Source organism: Nycticebus coucang, chromosome 2, assembly GCF_027406575.1.
Source record: "Nycticebus coucang isolate mNycCou1 chromosome 2, mNycCou1.pri, whole genome shotgun sequence".
Lineage (NCBI taxonomy): Eukaryota > Metazoa > Chordata > Mammalia > Primates > Lorisidae > Nycticebus > Nycticebus coucang.
This window is the reverse complement of record NC_069781.1, coordinates 2,455,351-2,474,510: the sequence shown is the minus strand read 5'-3', so window position 1 is coordinate 2,474,510 and position 19,160 is coordinate 2,455,351. Positions and strand designations below refer to the sequence as shown.

General features: G+C 53.2%; 1 protein-coding gene across 9 annotated transcripts; it reads left to right on the top strand.

Annotated features, from left to right (window-relative positions):
* The first annotated feature begins 657 nt into the window (after window positions 1–657).
* On the top strand, window positions 658–18,639 carry ABO (ABO, alpha 1-3-N-acetylgalactosaminyltransferase and alpha 1-3-galactosyltransferase). Of its 9 annotated transcripts, XM_053558097.1 has the most exons (8): window positions 674–776; window positions 3,256–3,288; window positions 11,749–11,818; window positions 12,327–12,383; window positions 13,626–13,673; window positions 14,942–14,977; window positions 15,423–15,557; window positions 17,076–18,639. In XM_053558097.1, exons 1-8 carry the CDS (start codon window positions 764–766, stop codon window positions 17,812–17,814), a joined length of 1,131 nt encoding a protein of 376 aa, XP_053414072.1. In that variant the 5' UTR covers window positions 674–763; the 3' UTR covers window positions 17,815–18,639. The 9 variants fall into 9 exon arrangements, with proteins under 9 accessions (XP_053414091.1, XP_053414072.1, XP_053414079.1 ...); XM_053558116.1 differs by lacking the exon at window positions 3,256–3,288 and having other exon boundaries at window positions 658–776; XM_053558104.1 differs by lacking the exons at window positions 674–776; window positions 3,256–3,288 and adding an exon at window positions 6,407–6,469.
* The last annotated feature ends 521 nt before the right edge of the window (window positions 18,640–19,160 follow it).

The window sequence follows — 19,160 nt, the reverse complement described above, 5'->3', positions numbered from 1 at the left end:
AGCCCAAGAGTTTGAGGTTGTGACTTTGCCTCAAAAACAAAACAAAACAGAAAGCATGAACTGAGGAAGACAATGGACAGTGGAAGTCAGCGGACTGCCCTCAGCTGCTCCCTCCCTCCGAGCTGCGCCCTGCTTGATTACCCAAGGGCACCGATAGAACCAGATGTACCTGCTCTCCAGATAGGCCTCCCGGCAGGGGCATGACAACCTCTCACAGGTGACAGCCTCTCCGGGGGACAGCCTCTCAGAGCAGCCTCCATTGAGGTCTTTATTCCAGCTGATCCTTGCCTCCATGTGTAGTAATCTCAGGACCAGGAACCTGCCCTCTAGAGGAAATGGTAAGGCCAGGAGAGTGGTGACCTCCAGGGCCAGTAGCTGGAGCCAAGTGGGGTCAAGGGAGGGATGAGGCTGAGCTGGAGAGGAGGGGTGCCCAGGATGTGGGGTCCATGGCAAGGGCTTGATCCTGACAGCAGAGGGAAGCCATCTAAGAGGCCCTGCCCCTGTACCAGCTGAGAAAGTGTCTAACACCTGGCCTCCAGCACTGACTGGAAAATCTGGTTCCTGTCCAGTGGGACTGACCTGGCCAGCTGCCCCTCCCAGATCAGAGCAAACCAGGAGCTTGCTGAGATTTTTCCCTGCCCACAAGGGACACGTAGGCTTTGTCCTTCGGGTGGTTCCTTTCTGCCTGAGCCTGAGCCTGAGGCTGTGCTTCCCCTCGGCCAGCCCCTACTACTCCTCAGCCCTAGCTTCCTAGCACCTGGCCATGGAGCTCAGAGGTGAGTGGGAGGGGTGGGAGCTCTGGGGTTGGGGCTGTGGCTCCCTCTGAGATCCAACCATCTGACCAGGGCCTCATAGCTGCCACTACAGACAGAGGTTCAGAGGCAGCCTGGCCAGGAGCTGGCAGGGGCTGAGAAACTGCACATGGGCAGCGATGCTGGGCAGCGGTGGTGGCACGGGGCAGCAAGACAAGGGTGGGGGTGGGGGTGGTCGAGTAGAAGGCAGGCCCTAGGTGAGATGACATACGAAGCTGTGACAGCAGGTTCTGCCCCTGGAGAGGAGCTGGAGGTCCAAGCGTTATGCCCAGGAGTTCCCCAGAGACCATACAGCCAGACAAGCTGAATTTGCAAAGGAGTCTTTTTATTGATGAGCCAGCCAGCAACTGCCTCCGTGTCCCAATGAGGGGCTTCTGAGACCAGCCCCGAGTGCTTAAGGGGTTGGGTTTTTAAGACTTGGTCTGCATCCTGGTTGGCACGCAGGTTGCCTATTTTGCTGTTAGTTAGTCATACATCTTTGTTTTAATATTTTCCCCCTATACATCTTAGTTTCAGTACTTTCCCCATACATCTTAGTTTCAAGTTTCAGTATTTTCCCCACCTGGTATTGTTTAAAGGTCAGTCTTGGAACAGTTGGTGCCTCCCGGTCCGTTTCCCAGGGAGTTAGCCAAGCAAGAAACTGGGAGTGAACTAGAAGCAAGAAATTAATTCCCATTTATCTTGGGAGTGAACTAGACTTCATTTTTTTTTTAAAGCTTACAGTCCGGAAATTTGCCAGGAGCTAACCGGTATTTTTCCACTTTAGCCTAGGTCTGACACTCTCCTACTTTAGCCTAGGCCCACTAGGCCTAACACAAGGAGGCAACAACAGCAGATTCTTCTCTCTGTTCCCTCCTGGCTCTTGAGATTGGACTGGCAAGGGGACAGGAGCTGCCAGAGCCTTCGAAAAGGGGACTTGTGGTCATTTAGGGAGTCCAGGCTCAGTGCCCCTGTGCCCCCCTCCTCCAACAGATGCCCAAAGGAGCCTATCTTTTGGGAAGAGAGACTGGGAGGTAGCCACTGCTCTCTCCCACCACAACTTTGACACATTCAGTCATTAAAGTTCTCTTGAGCTTTCCTTGAAGGGAGGCAGCCAGACTCTCTTCTCAGACTGGGCCTAGGGCAGGGGCTCTCCAGAGATATCCTGTCCCCCTGGCTCAGTACCCATAGCAAAGTGGTTACAGCGCCAGACACATACACCGAGGGTGGCAGGTTCAAACCCAGACAGGCCAACTAAACAACTGCAACAAAAAAAAATAAGGGCAAGTGTTGTGGCAGGTGCCTGTAGTCCCAGCTACTTGGGAGGCTGAGGGAAGAGAATCAGTTAAGCCCAAGAATTTGAGGTTGCTATGATCTGTGATGCCACAGCACTCTACTGAGAGCAATATAGTGAGACTCTGTCTCAAAAACAAAAAAAAAGAAAAGAAAAGAAAAAGAGGGTGGCTCCTGTGGCTCAGTGAGTAGGGCGCTGGCCCCATATATTGAGGGTGGCGAGTTCAAACCCAGCCCCAGCCAAATTGCAACAAAAAACAGCTGGGCCTTGTGACGAGCGCCTGTAGTCCCAGCTACTCAGGAGGCTGAGGCAAGGGAATCGTCTAAGCCCAAGAGCTGGAGGTTGCTGTGAGCTGTGACACCATAGCACTCTATCGAGGGTAACAAGGTGAGACTCTGTCTCTAAAAAAAAAAAAAGGAAGAAAGAAAAGAAAAAGAAAAAAGAAAAGAAATCCTGTCTGCAGACAGATGGGAATGTTTGCTGCTTGCACCCGCACTGGTTTCCTGAATCTCCCTTTTCTAAGCACCTGCCATTTATGCACAAAGCAGGGAGGTCCTTGCTGTGGGTGTGGGTAGTGGGAATGGTCACCCTCCCACACATCCGGCCAAAGCCTCACAGCTCAGACTCATGGAGCAAAAGCAGAGTCCAGAGCACTAGGTGGAGGGCTTGGCAACCTGACTGTGCACCAAGACTGGAAGTTCCTGCTCCCTGAAAGACAATGACCACACCTCTGAGAAAGCCACGATTTGGTGGCTGTTGTCAACCTAGAGAAAGAAACTCAGAGAAACAGGCTTTCTAAAACAAAAGGTGTTAATTAGGAATAGCAAAAGCTTACAACCCAGAGAATGCAGTTGTGAAAATCCCAGGCATGCCCAAGGAAAGTCAGAAGCAAGGGGAGTTTGTAAGGGAGAAGCCCAGCGCCATGCCGGAAGCAGAGCTCTCTGGGCTTGGGAACCCTCAGGGAAGTCGCTGGTGGAGACAGCCATTGCTAGGCAACTGTCCAGTCTGCTCAGCTTTATTTATTTTTCTTTCTTTTTTTTTTTTTATTAAATCATAACTTTGTACATTGATGCATTTATGGGGTTCAGTGTACTGCTTTGATATACAATGTGGAATGCTTACATTGAACTAAGTAACACATCCATCACAATTATACTCATTTCTTAATAGTTTTGAAATGTACCATTGCATCATGCACATCAGGTGAGGTCCCCCCAAATACCCTCCCTCCTCCCATATCCCCCCTCCCCTCCCCTCTCTCTCCTCTTCCCTTCTACTTTCTGGACTATAAGTGTGTTTTGCCATTCGTATGAGTGTGTAGGTGATTATATATTGATTTCATAGTAGTATTGAGTACATTGGATACTTTTTCCCCCCATTCTTGAGATACTTTACTAAGAAGAATATGCTCCATCCAGGTAAACATAAAAGTTGTGAAGTCTCCATCCTTTTTATGGCTGCATAGTATTCCATGGTGTACATATACCACAATCTGTTAATCCATTCGTGGGTTGATGGTCACTTGGGCTGTTTCCATGTCTTGGATATTATGAATTGGGCTGCAATAAACATTCTGGTGCAAATGTCTTTGTTGTAAAATAATTTTTGATCTGGTTATATACCTAGTAGAGGAATTGCAGGATGGAACGGTAGGTCTATTTTTAGTTCCTTGAGTATTCTCCAAACTTCTTTCCAAAAAGGTTGTATTAGCTTGTATTCCCACCAGCAGTGTAGAATTGCTCCCTTCTCTCCACATCCACGCCAACATCTGTCGTTTTGGGATTCTGTGATGTGGGCTACTCTTACTGGAGTTAGATGATATCTCAAAGTGGTTTTGATTTGCATTTCTCTGATAATTAAGGATGATGAGCATTTATTCAGGTGTTTGTAGGCCATGCACCTGTCTTCATCAGAGAAGTTTCTGTTCAAGTCTCTTGCCCACATAGAAATAGGGTTATTTATTCTTTTCTTATTGATTAGTTTGCCCACATAGAAATGGGGTTATTTATTCTTTTCTTATTGATTACATTCTAGTTATCAGACCTTTGCCGGAAGCATAACCTGCAAAAATCTTCTCCCACATTGAAGGTTGTCTGTTTGCTTTACTTACTGTGCTCTTGGCTGTGCAAAAACTTTTTAGTTTGATCAGATCCTAGTAAATGTATTTTTGGTGTTGCTTCAATTGCCCGGGGGTCCTCTTCATAAAATATTCTCCCAGGCCAATTTCTTCAAGTGTTTTCCCAGCACTCTCTTCTGGTATTTTTATAGTTTCGTGTCTTAAGTTTAAATCTTTTATCCAGTGAGAATCAATTTTTGTTAATGGTGAAAGGTGGGGGTCCAGTTTCAGTCTTCAGCAGATCGCCAGCCAGTTCACCCAGCACCATTCGTTAAATAGGGAGTCTTTCCCCCACTGAATATTTTTTTTCCGCACTGAATATTTTTGATAGTCTTGTCAAAGATCAAATGACCATAAGTAGCTGGGTTCATCTCTTGGTTCTCTATTCTGTTCCATATATCTACCTCCCTGTTTTTTCCCAGTACCATGCTGTTTGTATCACTATAGATTTATAGTATGGCCTGAAGTCTGGTAACGTGATACCTCCTGATCTGTTCTTATTTCTGAGTAATGTATTTGCTATTCAAGTTTTTTTCTGATTCCATATAAAACGAAGTACTATTTTTTCAAGTTCTTTAGTATGACAATGATGCTTTAATAGGGATGGCATTAAATATGTAGATTGCTTTGGGTAGAACATTTTAACATGCTACAGGCGCTGAGCCTGTTTGTTTTTCTGTTTTTTTGAGACAGAGTCACCTTCTGTAGAGTGTCTTACTGTCATAGCTCACAGCAACCTCAAACTCTTGGGCTCAAGTAATCCTCTTGCCTTAGCCTCCCAAGTAGCTGGTACTACAGGCACCCACCACAATGACCAGCTATTTTTAGAGATGGGGGTCTCCCTCTTGCTCAGGCTGGGCTATCCACCCACCTCAGCCTCCCAGAGTGCCTGGATTATAGGCATGAGCCAGGCCAATCAGGCTTTTTTTTTTTTTGAGACGTCTAAGCTCAAAGCAACTTTGAACTCTTGGCTTCAAGTGATCCTCTTGTCTCAGCCTCCCAGGTAGCTGGGATTACAGGTGCCCGCCACAACACCTGACTATTGTTTTTTAGAGATGGGGGTCTCCCTCTAGGCTCCTGCTCCTCTTGAACCTGTGAGCCCAGGCAATCCACCCACCTCAGCCCTAATTAAAAGATTTTTAAAGTAAAAATCTCATTCTTTGACAGAAAAAAGACTTAGTTTCCCAAATAACACCCAATATGGACAGTTGAAGTATTACACAAAATGATACACAAAAATTTTTGTTATTCCTATTAACATCATAGGAAAATCTTATTCAAAAGGAGAAAACTCGGTTTGGTGCCTGCAGCACAGTATATGGCGCCGGCCACATACACCAAGGCTCTTGGGTTCAAACCCGGCCCAGGCCAGCAAAACAATAACCCCCACCACAAGAAAAAAATAGGGTGTTGTGCCAGGTGCTTGTAGTCCCAACTGCTTTGGAGGGTGAGGCAAGAGAATCCTTAAGCCCAAGGGTTTGAGGTTGCTGTGAGCTGTGACGCCCCAGCACTCTAACTAGGGTGACAGAGTTAGACTCTGTCAAAAAAATAAATAAATAAAAGGGAGAAAACTAAATTATTTTGTTGCATTAGTGTATAAATGATAAGGTCAATTTTAACAAAATCTTTTTTTTTTTAGAGACAAAAAAATCTCTAAAAAAAAAAAAAAAAAGTCCGGTGCAGGTGGCCGGCGCCATAACCACTGAGCTACAAGCGCCGAGCCAGAGGCTTCTCATTTCCCATGGTCTTTAATTCAGGCTTCTTTATGCTAAGTCGTCACATTTTGGGGTGATACTTCCTTCGGTCCTTCACGGGAATCCGCAGAACGGGGCTTAGGGTCGGGCGGCCGGGCGAGGGGGACGCGGAGAGGGGCAGCCCTCGGGGTGGGGGGTGGGCGCGGCTCTGACCCCGTGGGGCGCCGGGGCCCGGGGTCTGCGGCCCGAGGGCAGCGCCGCGGAGGTCGGAATCTCTGCGGGCTCCGTGAGGGGCTGCGCCCGGGGCAGGTGTCCGGCGGGACCGCGGCGCTCAGGCTGGGGGTTGTCGAGCGGGTCTCCCCGCTGCTCCGCTCCCCCCGCCCCCGTCCGTGCCCTCTGGAGTGCCCGAGTCTCCGGCCGGCTGCCGAGCGCGCTCCCCTAGCGGGGTCCTGCACCCACGAGCCCGGGCGGGGGGCGGAGCGGGCCGAGCCTGGGTGCCTCGGGCCCCGCCCCGGGCCTCACCCCGCGCCGGGGAGACGCGAAGCCATGGCCGAGCCGCTGCGGACGCCGGGCGGTGAGTGAGGTTCCCGGGGCCCGAGCGGAGCTGCGGCGGCCGGGAAGGTGGGCGACGAGGCCCCGGAGCCGGGTGCGGAGCGGCCTCCAGGCGGGTCTGGCGCTCCGGAGACCCTGCGCCCTCGGACGCGGCGGGCAGTGTCTGGTTAGAGCCGGCGACCCCGGATGCTACGGCCGCTCCCCCCGGCCCCTGAGAAGGCCCTGTCCCCGGGGCAGGGCGCCCAGGGGCCCGCGTGGCCTAGAGGAGCCTCTGGCAAGTGAGCCTCCCGCAGTTCCAAGGCCCGGCGTGGCCGGAGCGCAGAGGAGGAGAGCGCGCCGGCGGGTCGGGGACGCCGGGCGCGGGGGAGGGAGACCGGGCTGAGCTGCCCGCGCCGGCCAATACGCCCTCCATTAGAGCCCTGTTCGCCCACACGCGTTTGTGGAGGGAAATATTTAGTTGGGGCCAGAAAGACGATAACTCAGACCTGGGCTGGGGGAGAGGGGCCTCAGATAGGCGGCCGGAGGTGGAGGGGAGGACAAGAAAATTCCCGGTGGTGGTGGAGTCGAGTCCTGCCCTCGGCGAGGCTCACAATCGTTGGTGTTTGCTGGAGCCAGGCCCGTGTTCAATGTCCTGTGGCGCTGGGGAGAACCCGGGGGTGAGTACCGTGCTCACTGACCCGTGAGGAAGCAGGAACCCGGGGCGCCAGGGGCGTCCTTGCCGCAAAGGCGGGAAGGGCTGAGCAGCAGCTCGGACTCGGGTCTGCCCGACCTTCCTTCTCGCTGCGGCGCTTCCCAGGTTTTCCCTGTTCCCTCCTTGTGGTCTTTCTTTCCCCTCCCCCAGTGTATTTTAGTCGCTTTTATACAATAAACTGCACATAAGGTGTACTGTTAGACAAGTTTGGGCACGTGTACACGCCGTGGAACACTCGCCCAGTTGCACTAATGAACACATCCATCATCCCCAGAGCGCCGTTGCCGATGGTTTCACCTCCTAGTTGGCCTCTAGTTAGGAACGAGATTGTTCCACCTGCTCCGGAACCCTCAGAGGACCAGGGATGCTGATGTTGGTCTACACCCCTGAGGCTTCAGGGTAGGTCTGGTCCAGTCATGGACCAGAGAGGAACGTCTGGAAGACTAAGTTGAGGTGTTTTGAAAAAAAATGGCCACAAACTAGTGGCCATCTCGTGAATTCATGTGCTGATTCGGCCATGCAACAAATACTTGTAAAACGCTGGTACACAGCACCAGGCCTGGTATTGGCAAGGAGACCTGCCTCAGTCACCTTAGGAGCAGGTGGCTTCAGACACATGAATAGCAGAGCCTGGTGTGTGAAATCTGGGAGACAAGCATGCCAGGGCAATGGGCCCCGAAGACCCTGTCCCAGAGTCCTGGGTGTGTGGGGAGGGCAGGAGGTCTGAGTGATGGGTCAGAGGGGCAGCTGAGGACATGGAGTACAGAGCTGGCAGAGAGGAGGCAGTTGGGGGTGGTGAGCTGGCTGCTGTGTTACCAAGTCAAAGTTACAGGATACTTGGTCCTTCACACCGGTCCTAGCGTTCTGAGGACTGGCAAACCATCTGGGGCTCTGGACAGCACAGCTGGTCTGGCTCAGTTGTGGGTCTCTGGTGATAAGAGGAGTTGCAAAAAGCCTGCTCTCCCTGAGCACACTCTCACCAGCCCTTCTTCTCTCACTGAGTCTTGCTCTCCCTGAGCCCTGCTCTCACCCCCCCCACCCCACGCACACACACTGAGCCCTGCTCTCACCTGGCCCCCTGCTCACTCTGAGCCCTGCTCTCACCCTCCCCCCCACTGAGCTCTGCTCTCACCCTCCCCCCACTGAGTCCTGCTCTGGCACACACCCCCTCCCCGCCCCCTCACACACACACACTGAGCCCTGCTCTCAGTCCTGGTCTGGCTCTTGCTTAAGCTGGTCTCGAACTCCTGCAGCAATCCATCTGTTTCGGCCTCCCGGCGTGCTGGGAGAACAGATGTGAGCCACCATGCCCAGACTGGTTGGATTTTACCTGCCAGTTAGCAATTTGTTTTCTATGTCTTATGTCTTTTTGTTCTTATGCTCATTGTATACTGGCTTCTTTTCCTTTAAATAGATATTTCCTAGTGCATCATTTTAATTCCTTTGTTCCGTATGTGTGTGTGTATATATATATATATATTTTTTTTTTTTTTTGGACAGAGAATCTCACTGTGTTGCCCTCGGTATGGCATCACAGCTCACAGCAACCTCAAACTCTTGGGTTTAAGTGATTCTCTTGTGTCAGCCTCCCAAGTAGCTGGGACTACAGATGCCCACTACAACGCCCGGCTATTTTTTATTGCAGTTGTCATTGTTGTTTAGCTGGCTGAGGCCAAGTTCAAACCCGCCAGCCTTGGCGTATGTGGCTGGCGCCGTAACCACTGTGCAATAGGTGCCAAACCAAGTGAGTTATTTTACATATTCAATGGTTTTTCTTTTTGAAACACAGTCCCACTCTATTACCTAGGGTAAATGTGTTGGCATCAACACAGCTCCCTGCAACCTTGAACTTGTGGGCTTAAGTGATCCCCACTGACCCCCACCCCCCACCCCGGCCTCAGCCTCCCAGAGTGCTACAGTTACAGGTGTGAGCCATTGAGCCTGGCTCTGAAAGAAAATATTTGTAATACATGTATCTGGCAAAGGACTTGTATCCAGAATACTTAAACAAATCCTACAGCGCAATACAAAAAAAGGGAAGCAGCTCAATTAAAAATGAGTGAAAGAGGGCGGCGCCTGTGGCTCAAAGGGGTAGGGCGCCAGTCCCATATGCCGGGGGTGGCAGGTTCAAGCCCAGCCCTGGCTGAAAACCACACACAAAAAAAATGAGTGAAAGATTTGACAAATACTTACTACAAAAGAAATGCCCAGTAAACATGTGAAAAGATAGTTGCCTCGTTAGTCACTGGCCACGGTGAGACATCCTCACACACCCACTGCAGCAGCTACAAAGAAAAAGACCATCAAGTGTTGGTAAGAGCATGGTGAAGCTGGAGTTCCTGTGCATTGTGGAGCATTCTACAACCACTTTAGAAAACAATTCATCAGTTTCTTTCATACTTAAACACACCCTTAGCATATGACTTTCCCTTTTCGCTCCTAAGCATTTACTCAAGGGTAATGAAAACATATAGCAAAGAAATACCTGCGCATGAGTTCTACAAGATTGTCTGTAGTAGCCCCAGACAGGGGAAAACTCAAAATGTGTGTCAATAGGGGGCAGATAAACGAAAACATGGAATATTAACTGTGGCACCATACTTAGCAACAAAATGAATGAACACTTGTTACGTGTGAGAACAAGATGAATCTGTGTTCATCTATGAACACATATGTTATGTGACTTCAGCCACCCTTAAGAATCACCTGTTCTATGATTCCATTTATATGAAATGCCAGGAAAGCAGATCAGTCCTTCCCGGTGGGCGGGAACTTACTGGGGTGATGTGTTGTGTATCTTGTTTGGGGCAGTGGTTTTATGTGTGCACCTGTTGTTCAAAGCTCATCAAACTGTATACCTAAAGTGGGTGCATTTTATTGGATATAAATTATGCTGCAATTGAAGTTGATTTTAGAAGTTTTAGGCCAGCATTAGTGATAGTACTGGGAAATGGCCTTCGTGCAAGCTGGACCACACATCTGCCATCCCTGGGTGAGAGGAACTGGTGCCTGAAACAGATAAGTTTCCCAGCCTGACTAAGCTATTGAGCTACCAGAAATGAGGCATCAGTGAAGGCACACATCTGAGGAAGCCCTGCTGTGGTGAGCCACATCCTCCCTGGGACAAACCCCCTGGGGCACCAGCCTCCACTCAGTGGGCTCACTGCTGTCCTCAGCCCCTCCTCCAGCCAGAGCTAAGGGGGTAACCCTCAGGCCTCTGTTCACCCACAAAGTCTATTTTAACACCAATGCTGGACTTTCAGTGAAAATTAAAACCTAGAATTTTGGAAAAAAAAAAAAGTTTTAGGGCTGGGCCCAAGGCTCATGGCAGTAATCACATCACTTTGGGAGGCTGAGATGGGTAAATTGCTTGAGCTCAGGATTTGAGACCAACCTGAGCAAGATCCAGACCCTGTTTGTACTAAAAAGAGAAAAACTAGCTGGTCCTTGTGGCAGGCACCTGTAGTCCCAGCTACTGGGGAGTCTGAGGCAGGAGGATCACTTGAGCCCAAGAGTTGTTGTGGTTTTTTTTGTTTTTTTTTTTTGAGACAGAGTCTCACTTTGTCACCCTCAGTAGAGTTCTGTGGCGTCACAGCTCATAGCAACCTCAAACTCTTGGGCTTAAACTATTCTCCTGCCTCAGCCTCCCAAGTACCTGGGACTACAGGAGCCCACCACAATGCCTAGCTTTTTTTAGAAAGGACTGTCTCGCTCTGTCTCAGGCTGGTCTCAAACTGTGAGCTCAGGCAATCCACCTGTCTGGGCCTCCCAAGTGCTGGTATTACAGGTATCAGCCACTGCACCCAGCTGAGCCCAAGAGTTTGAGGTTGCTGTGAGTTATGACACCAAAGGACTGACTCTAGTCTGGGCAAAAGAGTGAAACTGTCTTTAAAAAAAAAAAAAAAGAACCAAGTGTGGTGGCTCACACCTGTAATCCTAGCACTCTGGAAGGCTGAGGCAGGTAGATGGCCTGAGCTCAGGAGTTCCAGACCAGCCTGAGCAATAGCAAGACCATCTCTAAAAAATAGCCAGGCATTGTGTAGGGCACCTGTAGTCCCAGCTACTAGGGAGGCTGAGGCAAGAGAATTGATTGAACCCAAGAGTTTGAGGTTGCTGTGAGCTGTGATGCCACCGTACTCTAACAAGTCTCGCCAAAGTGACACTGTGTCTCAAAAAAAAAAAAAGACTTTCTGTGGTTTCCATGTGCATGAGGTACTTGGGAGAATTGGTGGCGGAAGCTGCTCTCGTCACTCAGCCTGACCATGAGGCTGCTCAGCCTTCCGTGGATGGGCGTCAGCAGTGATGTGATGGAGTTTGTTCCAGCGCCATTCATTTTGGCCTCCATGGGAAGGGGGTACTCAGTGGGAAGGGCTCACTGGGAGGCTGGGTGACTCTGAGAGTCGAGGAAGCAACTGTGGGGCTGGCCAGGGAGGAACAGACCATCCGGAGAGGGGTTCGGAGAGACTGGGGTTGTGCCCTGGTATCCCCTGTGGGGGTCGGGCAGGCCTGACAGATGGAGGCTGGTCACATGACAACACTCAGCCAAAGCACCAAAGTGGGGCAGGTAAGAGGGGGTCAGGGTGGTCTGATTTTCCACTGGTATTTTCCAGGACAACCAAACTGCCAGTACCTCCGTCCTTTGATTTTTCTCCTAGTGACACTTGTCTTGGTCCTTGCTGGGTAAGAGTCATCTTGGTCCTTGCTGGGTCAGAGTTGTTTAGCCGTGGGAACAGCCAAAGCGGCCAGTCAGACTCTGGGGCCCCTTGAGTAAGCCCTGCCCCTATTGTCACAGAGTAATGTCCCTACGCTGTCTCCAGCGGGGCCACCCTCCACCTGTCCCTCATTCAAACCTCTCCTGGGCAGTGGGCTTGTGTCCCCCCATACAGACAGAGAGTCTGGGGCTGGGAGAGCCAGTCACTCACCACCACTGTGTGTCCAAGAGTTGGGAAGCAAGCACCCTCCTGAGCTGTTGGTCACTTCCAGATGTAGCAGGTCCTAAACCAGAGTGAAGTCACCGGCCAGCTATGCTGGGACATCTGTGGACACAGCTGTAGTGGTGTGGAGGCCGTCCCCAGGGACCCCAGGGATGTGCCAGTCCCCTGGGCTGGCCCCGTGGGCGAGAGGGAGGGACAGGTGGCCTCCACACTGCGTCCTGAGCAGCTCCCTTGTATGTACCCTCTTCCTGCAGCTATTGGCTTCTGAGCCCCAGAAGTGAGATTCTGGGGAGCCTGGGAGCAGGAGCCCGGTGAGTGGGGGTGAAGGACAGGGGGTGGAGGATGCTGCTGGCCGCAGGGTGAGAGGCTGTGGTTGTTGTTCCGGGTCCTCCTGCTCCTCCTAGGCCTCTCACGAGGGGCTGTGGTCTCTTAACTCCCCTGGGCATGTCCAATCCCTGTCCTGCCCCTCCCCAAGCAGCCTGGTTAGTTAGTGGATTCAGGTGCCCAAGCCCAAGACTGGCAGTCTCCCCTGGCCTGTGTCACCCTGGCCTATACCTGATGTCCCCAAGGCTTGCCAGCTCTGTTATCAGCAGCCCCCACACACTCTGGGCTTCTCTCTGCCTGCCCTGGTTATACTGTCCTCTGCAGTGGTCTGGTGTTCCTCTCCCTGTCTCCATCTGCCATATTCCTGCTGTCCACATAGAGGCTAGAGTGACCTTTGTGGAACATAACCTAGGATGCCCTCTGTGGCCTCTCCAGCCTCAGCTGTCCCATGGCCCTTGCCCCGCGTGCTCCAGCCAGAGCCCTGACCCCCAGGCCTTTGTCCACACTGTGCCCTCTGTAGGGCTACTAGCCCCTCCCCCCCACTTTGTATCTGCTAGTTCCTACTTATGTCAGTTGTCTGGGGCTGCAGAGCACACAGCCCACTGGTGAAGGAAGGTGTTACAGCCACTGGTCAGCATCCCTCCCCAGGGCTTCATCTGCCTCCCTTCACTGACTGGGCACAGCTGGGCTTATGTCCCTGGAGCCTCGGGTGCTCTCAGGATGAGCCAGGATCATCTGGCAGATGCCTTGCACTTCTGGAGGGTGGTGCTGGTTCTCAGTGGAGACACCTGGGGCATCCCCATGGGCCCAGGCCTCTGCTTAGCTTGGTTGGGAAGTTTCAAGACAAGTGTCCCAAGAAAGTTGGAGCAGGAGCCATACCGCCTTTTAGACCCTGGATTCATAAGTCACCCATCATCCTTGTGCTGCATTTTATTCTTAGAAGGGTGGAAAAGCAGACCCTACCTCTGAGCAGGTACCCAGGACCCTGCACCCCACAACTCTCAGCGCAGACAAGCCTGTGAATGTGTGGGCCCCGGGCTCAGCCAGGCAGAGCCCATACTGTGGAGTCTTCCGCCCACCTCCACACACAGCGTCAGCAGTCTGCCCCTACTTCAGAGGACTCTGCCTCACTCTTCAGACCACCACTGTGCCCTCCTGCCAAAACCCCCGGCTGTGTTCCATCCCCTCAGTCGGGCCCTCACTTCTGCCCCTGTGTTCTCATTCTGCAGAGCAGCTGCTAGACAACCGGACAGCCTGGCCATCATCCAGCTGCCCAGGTACAGCATCCTCCTCACTGTCCTCCCTCCCCAGTCTCTGCTCTGACTTTGTTCAGTGGCATGGGGGACAGTCTCTGCTCTGACTTTTTTCAGTGGCATGGGGGACAGTCTCTGCTCTTTTTTCAGTGGCATGGGGGACAATCTCTGTTCTGACTTTGGTCAGTGGCATGGGGGACAGTCTCTGCTCTGACTTTGGTCAGTGGCATGGGGGACCCTGCTCTGTCATGCAGCATCACCACCAGTCACTTCCAGAGCCCTCCTGGTCCTATAGAAGAGATGCTCTGTCCCTGTGAAACACTAACTCCACACCCCCGAGATGCTGGCATCTCTGTTCCAGGGCATGGTGCAGGGAATGGGACTTCTCCAGCCACCTGAGCTTAGAGTCCTCACCTTCATCCCTGTTATAGCCCATGTCCTTTTCAAGGCTGACTCCCTGTTTTGAAACACCATGATAGGACATTCAAGTGCACCTTTTTTTTTTTCATTTTTGGGACAGAGTCTCACTCTGTGCCTGGGGTAGAATGCTATGGCATCATCATAGCTCACAGCAACTTCAAACTCCCAGGCTCAAGCGATCCTCCTGCCTCAGCCTCCTGAGTAGCTGAGACCATAAGTGCCCGCCACAATGCTCAAGGTTTTTTTTTTTTTTTTTCTATTTTTAGAAGGGACAGTCTTGCTTTTGCTCAGGTTGGTCTCAAACTCCTGGGCTCAGGCAATCCACCCACTTTGGCCTCCCAGAGGCATGAGCCACCATGCTGGGTGTGCAGCCATTATTGATGGCTGAAAATGTACCAGGCTCTACAGCACTGTAGGACTGACAGTGCTTGGTGCCCCTGCTGGGGCTGGCCCTGTGACAACCGTGGGATGCAGATGTCGCCTTCCCACTTCCCACACTGGAAAGCCGGGCTCTGCAGTCACCAGCTGGAGGGCAGAGCAGGCTTCAGACCCAGGTGGGATGGATGGTCTGTGTACCTGAGGGCTTCCCTGGGAGGGACCAGGGACGGAGGCCACATTCAGCCTCCTCTCTCCCCACAGTGAGTTAAAACTTGACCTAGGTTCCCTTCCCCAACCTTGAGCCCAGGGGTAGGCAGTGTGCCTGATATCACTGAGCTCCTCTGAGGGTCTACAAAGGCTGAATGAGACTCTGAGCTTTAGCCCCACCCAGAGGCACTAAGATGTGGGGGCTGACCAGGCGGGAGCCCTGTGTCCGAGCTGCAGCTGCCACAGAATCCTCATGCAAATCCCTGCGATGGTGTTTTGTGCTGCAGGATGGTCTACACCCAGCCTCAGGTGCTGACACCCTCGTGAGTAAATCTACTGTCATACGCCCTGGCACAGATGCTGTTCTGAAGATGCTAAAGGTGGTCATTGATTTCAGTCTCAGCCCAGCTTGCTTTGCCAATCTTTTCCTCTTTAAGTTTTCTGGTGTCTTGAGTTTGGAGGCCATGTAGTACTTTACTCTCTTTCCCTTTTCTCTTCCTTTGGCTTGTGTTTCTTGTTTCCTGTCCCCCTTCCCACCTCTTTACTGCAAATCTGCTTCCCTGGTGGCTGAGCAGGGTCTGATGTGCAGGGAAAGCAGGAAACGCCTGCCCAGCTGCAGCTGGGTTGGCCTCTGGTTGGTTTCCTGGCTGATGCCACATCTCTGTGGAAGGGTGGTCACAGGGGGCAGAGGCTGAGTGGAGGGTCCCGAGTGGGCGCGGCTGAGTGCCAGCGTGGCATGGGTGGCACTCCTGCTCTCTGCTTTTGCAGTAGGAGGGACGTCCTGGTTGTGACCCCTTGGTTGGCTCCCATCGTCTGGGAGGGGACTTTCAACATTGACATCCTCAATGAGCAGTTCCGGCTCCAGAATGTCACCATCGGATTAACTGTATTTGCCATCAAAAAGTAAGCAGGCGATGATGATGGGGACATCAGGGGTGGGGAGGGGGTGGAGGAACCAGCTTTGTCTTCCCACAGGGTGGAAGTTAAAAAGTCCTTTGCTCAGTGGCCTAAATGATCTCTTAGAAGCTGCCCAGGTGAATAAAGCCCTTCTGGGGGAGGGAGGGACTGCTCTCACCACAATGAGAGCCCCAACCTCTGTCCCTAGCTCTGTACCTGGGCCACCCCTCCAGCTGAGCAGGCAGCAGCCACTTCTCACTCAATACAAGGCTCCAGGTGGTTCCTTTCACTGACTGGTGATGGTGGGGGACAGAAGCATGTTTGCCTTCCTTGGCTGAACAGAAGAGGGTGCTGGCCACACCTTAGTGCTCAGGGATGGGCAAAAAAGGTAGTGGACCATGAGGCTGGGGTCCGGGTCAGGCCAGAGTCACAGGTATCAGGGGAGACCACAGGCAGGCAGCTTGACCTCTTGAGCCTGTGGAGAGCCAGGCCAGTGACAGTGGTAGTCCCTAGGACTGCCGTGGGGCACAGATGGAAGTGGCACCTGCATGCCAAAGGTGGCAAGTCCTGCTGCCCAGTCCTTGGCCTACGATGGTGCTGGGGCCTTTGCAGCCCCTTTACCGATTCAGATGTGGGAGAGCAATGCCCCCCCCATGCCTAGGTAACAGCCAGAGAATTCCTATTCCAGTTCCTAGGGAGAAAAGACTGGAGAGAACCCCTGGGGAGAGGCGGCTCTGTCAGGGCCCTATGTCACCACTGTGCCTGGTCTTCATGGTGAGAGCAACACATACACATAGTACCAGGGGCTGGACCCAGCTCCTGCACTGGGCTCTATCTGCCCCTGGGGCATGTGCAATGTCCCCTCCCTGCCCATGGTGCCTGCTCTACACACCCTGGTCTTGGGGAGCACGATACACTTTCTGGAAGGTGGGGGAGTCCCCATCGCAGGGAGCACATGGACTGGGAGCCTGGCCACTGAGACAGTTGGAGAAAACTTCCTGAAGGGAGAGGAGGGACCTGCCGGGGATGTGAGGTCCGTGGCCTTCACATCTCTTCCCTTTTGTTCTGTGTCCCCATGGGGCTAGACCGATCCCAATCCGTGGACAATCAGTGGAAGGACCCGGTCTTACGAAATCAGCTATCAGCCGCTCACTGAGCATTTTGCCAACAAAACTCTCTCAAGCTCACAGGGCGGAGCCGCTGGGTGTAGAGATCCGTCATGAGTCGGGGAGAGCCGCTCCCCGTGAGGAGCAGGCAGGCAGGGAGCTGTGTGTGTGTGTGGTGGGGGGGGGGTGCGGGGGGGTAACTAGACCCCAGAGCTCAGGGTCCAGCTCCAAGTCTGCTGCGTGGGCCGCCTGAACCTGGCCTCTCCTTCCTCAGAGGGGAGCGGGGTCTGTCCCTGGGAGAGGAGAGGTGGCGGGAGGCACAGCCCCGGCTCAGGGCAGGGCAGGGGGCGCGGTGCTTTGAGTCTCCCTAGGCCGCAGGGTGTCCCCGCCCGCAGAGTGGCCGTACTTTCTGTGGCAGGTACGTGGTCTTCCTGAAGCTGTTCCTGGAGACGGCGGAGAAGCACTTCATGGCGGGACACCGGGTCATCTACTACGTGTTCACCGACCGGCCGGCCGCCGTGCCGCGCGTGGCGCTGGGCCCGGGCCGGCGGCTGCAGGTGCAGCGGGTGCGCGCCTACGCGCGCTGGCAGGACGTGTCCATGCGCCGCATGCAGATGATCGCCGACTTCACCGAGCGCCGCTTCCTGCGCGAGGTGGACTACCTGGTGTGTGCCGACATGGACATGCAGTTCCGCGACCACGTGGGCGTGGAGATCCTGTCACCGCTGTTCGGCACCCTCCACCCCGGCTACTACGGGAGCCCCCGGGAGGCCTTCCCCTACGAGCGCCGGCCGCTGTCCCAGGCGCACATCCCGCAGGTCGAGGGCGACTTCTACTACATGGGCGCCTTCTTTGGGGGGTCGACACGGGAGGTGCAGCGGCTCGCCAGGGCCTGCCACCAGGCCATGACGGTCGACCGCGACAACGGCATCGAGGCGGTGTGGCACGACGAGAGCCACCTAAACTGGTACCTGCTGCACCACAAGCCCAGCCGGGTGCTGTCCCCGGAGTACATGTGGGACGAGCAGCTGCTGGGCTGGCCGCAGATCATGAGGAAGCTGAGGTTCGTGGCGGTGCCCAAGAACCACCAGGAGATCCGCAAGTCTGAGCTCAAGAGCCCAGCGGCCCTGCCTCCCGCCCCGGGCACCGGGCACTAGGACACTAGGGTGTCCTGTTTTGTTAGGAGAAACAGCTGAAGCCTAATCCTCCCCCCACCGGGCATTCAGGAGGACCTGGCGCCAGTCCGGCAGACGCGCGCGCCTGCACAGACAGCACTGAGGCCGACCCCACCCACCCCAAGTTCAGCGCCCTTGGCCTGGACTCTTGACCTGGCCACCTGCTCCCCCTCCCCAGTCCCTCTGAGCGCTCCCAAGGCGCCTGCAGCCTCCAGGAGACAAGGGGGTCTCAGCCCCTCCTAACAAAGGACCAGGGATGAAGGGCGCTGCAGGACACAGCCTCAGGAGGCCAGGGTGCCAAGGTGCTGGCTGGCCCATGGCTTCAGCTTGTCTCAAATACCTTCCTCTTCTCACAGACCCCTCCCAACCTGCGCCCCTCCCCTCAGAGAGACTCAAGCCGGACCTGGGATGCGAGGGAATAGCAGCTTTTCCGTGGGTGTAAACCCGCTCCTGTAATTATTAAGTCAAGAAACAGACTACAGGAGATGAGATGACATGTAGCGAAGATCTTTATTTAGGGGTTTGATTTTATACCTTTCTAGTCACATACACACTTAATCTATTATCTATTAGTTTCACCATTACTTCAATTTACCTATGTGAAATCAACTAAAAAGGAAATATCCTGTTACCACATCAACACAATCACTTTTTTTTTTTTTTTAATTTTTTTTTTTTTGTGTAGAGACAGTTTCACTTTATGGCCCTCGGTAGAGTGCCGTGGCCTTACACAGCTCACAGCAACCTCCAACTCCTGGGCTTAGGCGATTCTCTTGCCTCAGCCTCCCAAGTAGCTGGGACTACAGGCGCCCGCCACAACGCCCGGCTATTTTTTTTTTTTTGGTTGCAGTTTGTCTGGGGCTGGGCCTGAACCCGCCACCCTCGGTATATGGGGCCGGCACCCTTCGACGGAGCCACAGGTGCCGCCCAGGCTTACGGAATTTTTAACTCTAGGGAAACCAACTCTGTGTGTGTCCCAGGGGGTGGAGGGGGGGCCAGGTCCCTTAAGCCTCTGGAAGAAAAGCAAGTCGTTTTAAACTCACACTGAGTTCACTTTGTGTGCTTGATATAGGATATGTTTATTTCTAAATATTATCCTACACCCTTCTTGCTCAAGCCACACACCCCAGCTGTCTTCTGTGACTGAGTCCCCAAACTGCCCACAAGTCCTGCCTGCCTGCCAGCCTTTTTTTTTTTTTTTGAGATAGTCTCACTTGGTGGCCCTCTGTAAAGTGCTGTGGCATCTTAACTCACAGCAACCTCAAATTCTTGGGCTCAAGCGATTCTCTTGCCTCAGCCTCCCTAGTAGCTGGGACTACAGGCGACCG

What these genes read in the sequence shown, in the direction of transcription:
- ABO (XM_053558086.1), top strand. Translation starts at nt 11,652, where the DNA reads ATGGAGGCTGGTCACATGACAACACTCAGCCAAAGCACCAAAGTGGGG. An exon ending in CTTGTCTTGGTCCTTGCTGG is followed by an intron (nt 11,819 to 12,326) that starts GTAAGAGTCATC and finishes CTCTTCCTGCAG; the next exon opens with CTATTGGCTTCTGAGCCCCA. An exon ending in GCCATCATCCAGCTGCCCAG is followed by an intron (nt 13,674 to 14,941) that starts GTACAGCATCCT and finishes TTTGTGCTGCAG; the next exon opens with GATGGTCTACACCCAGCCTC.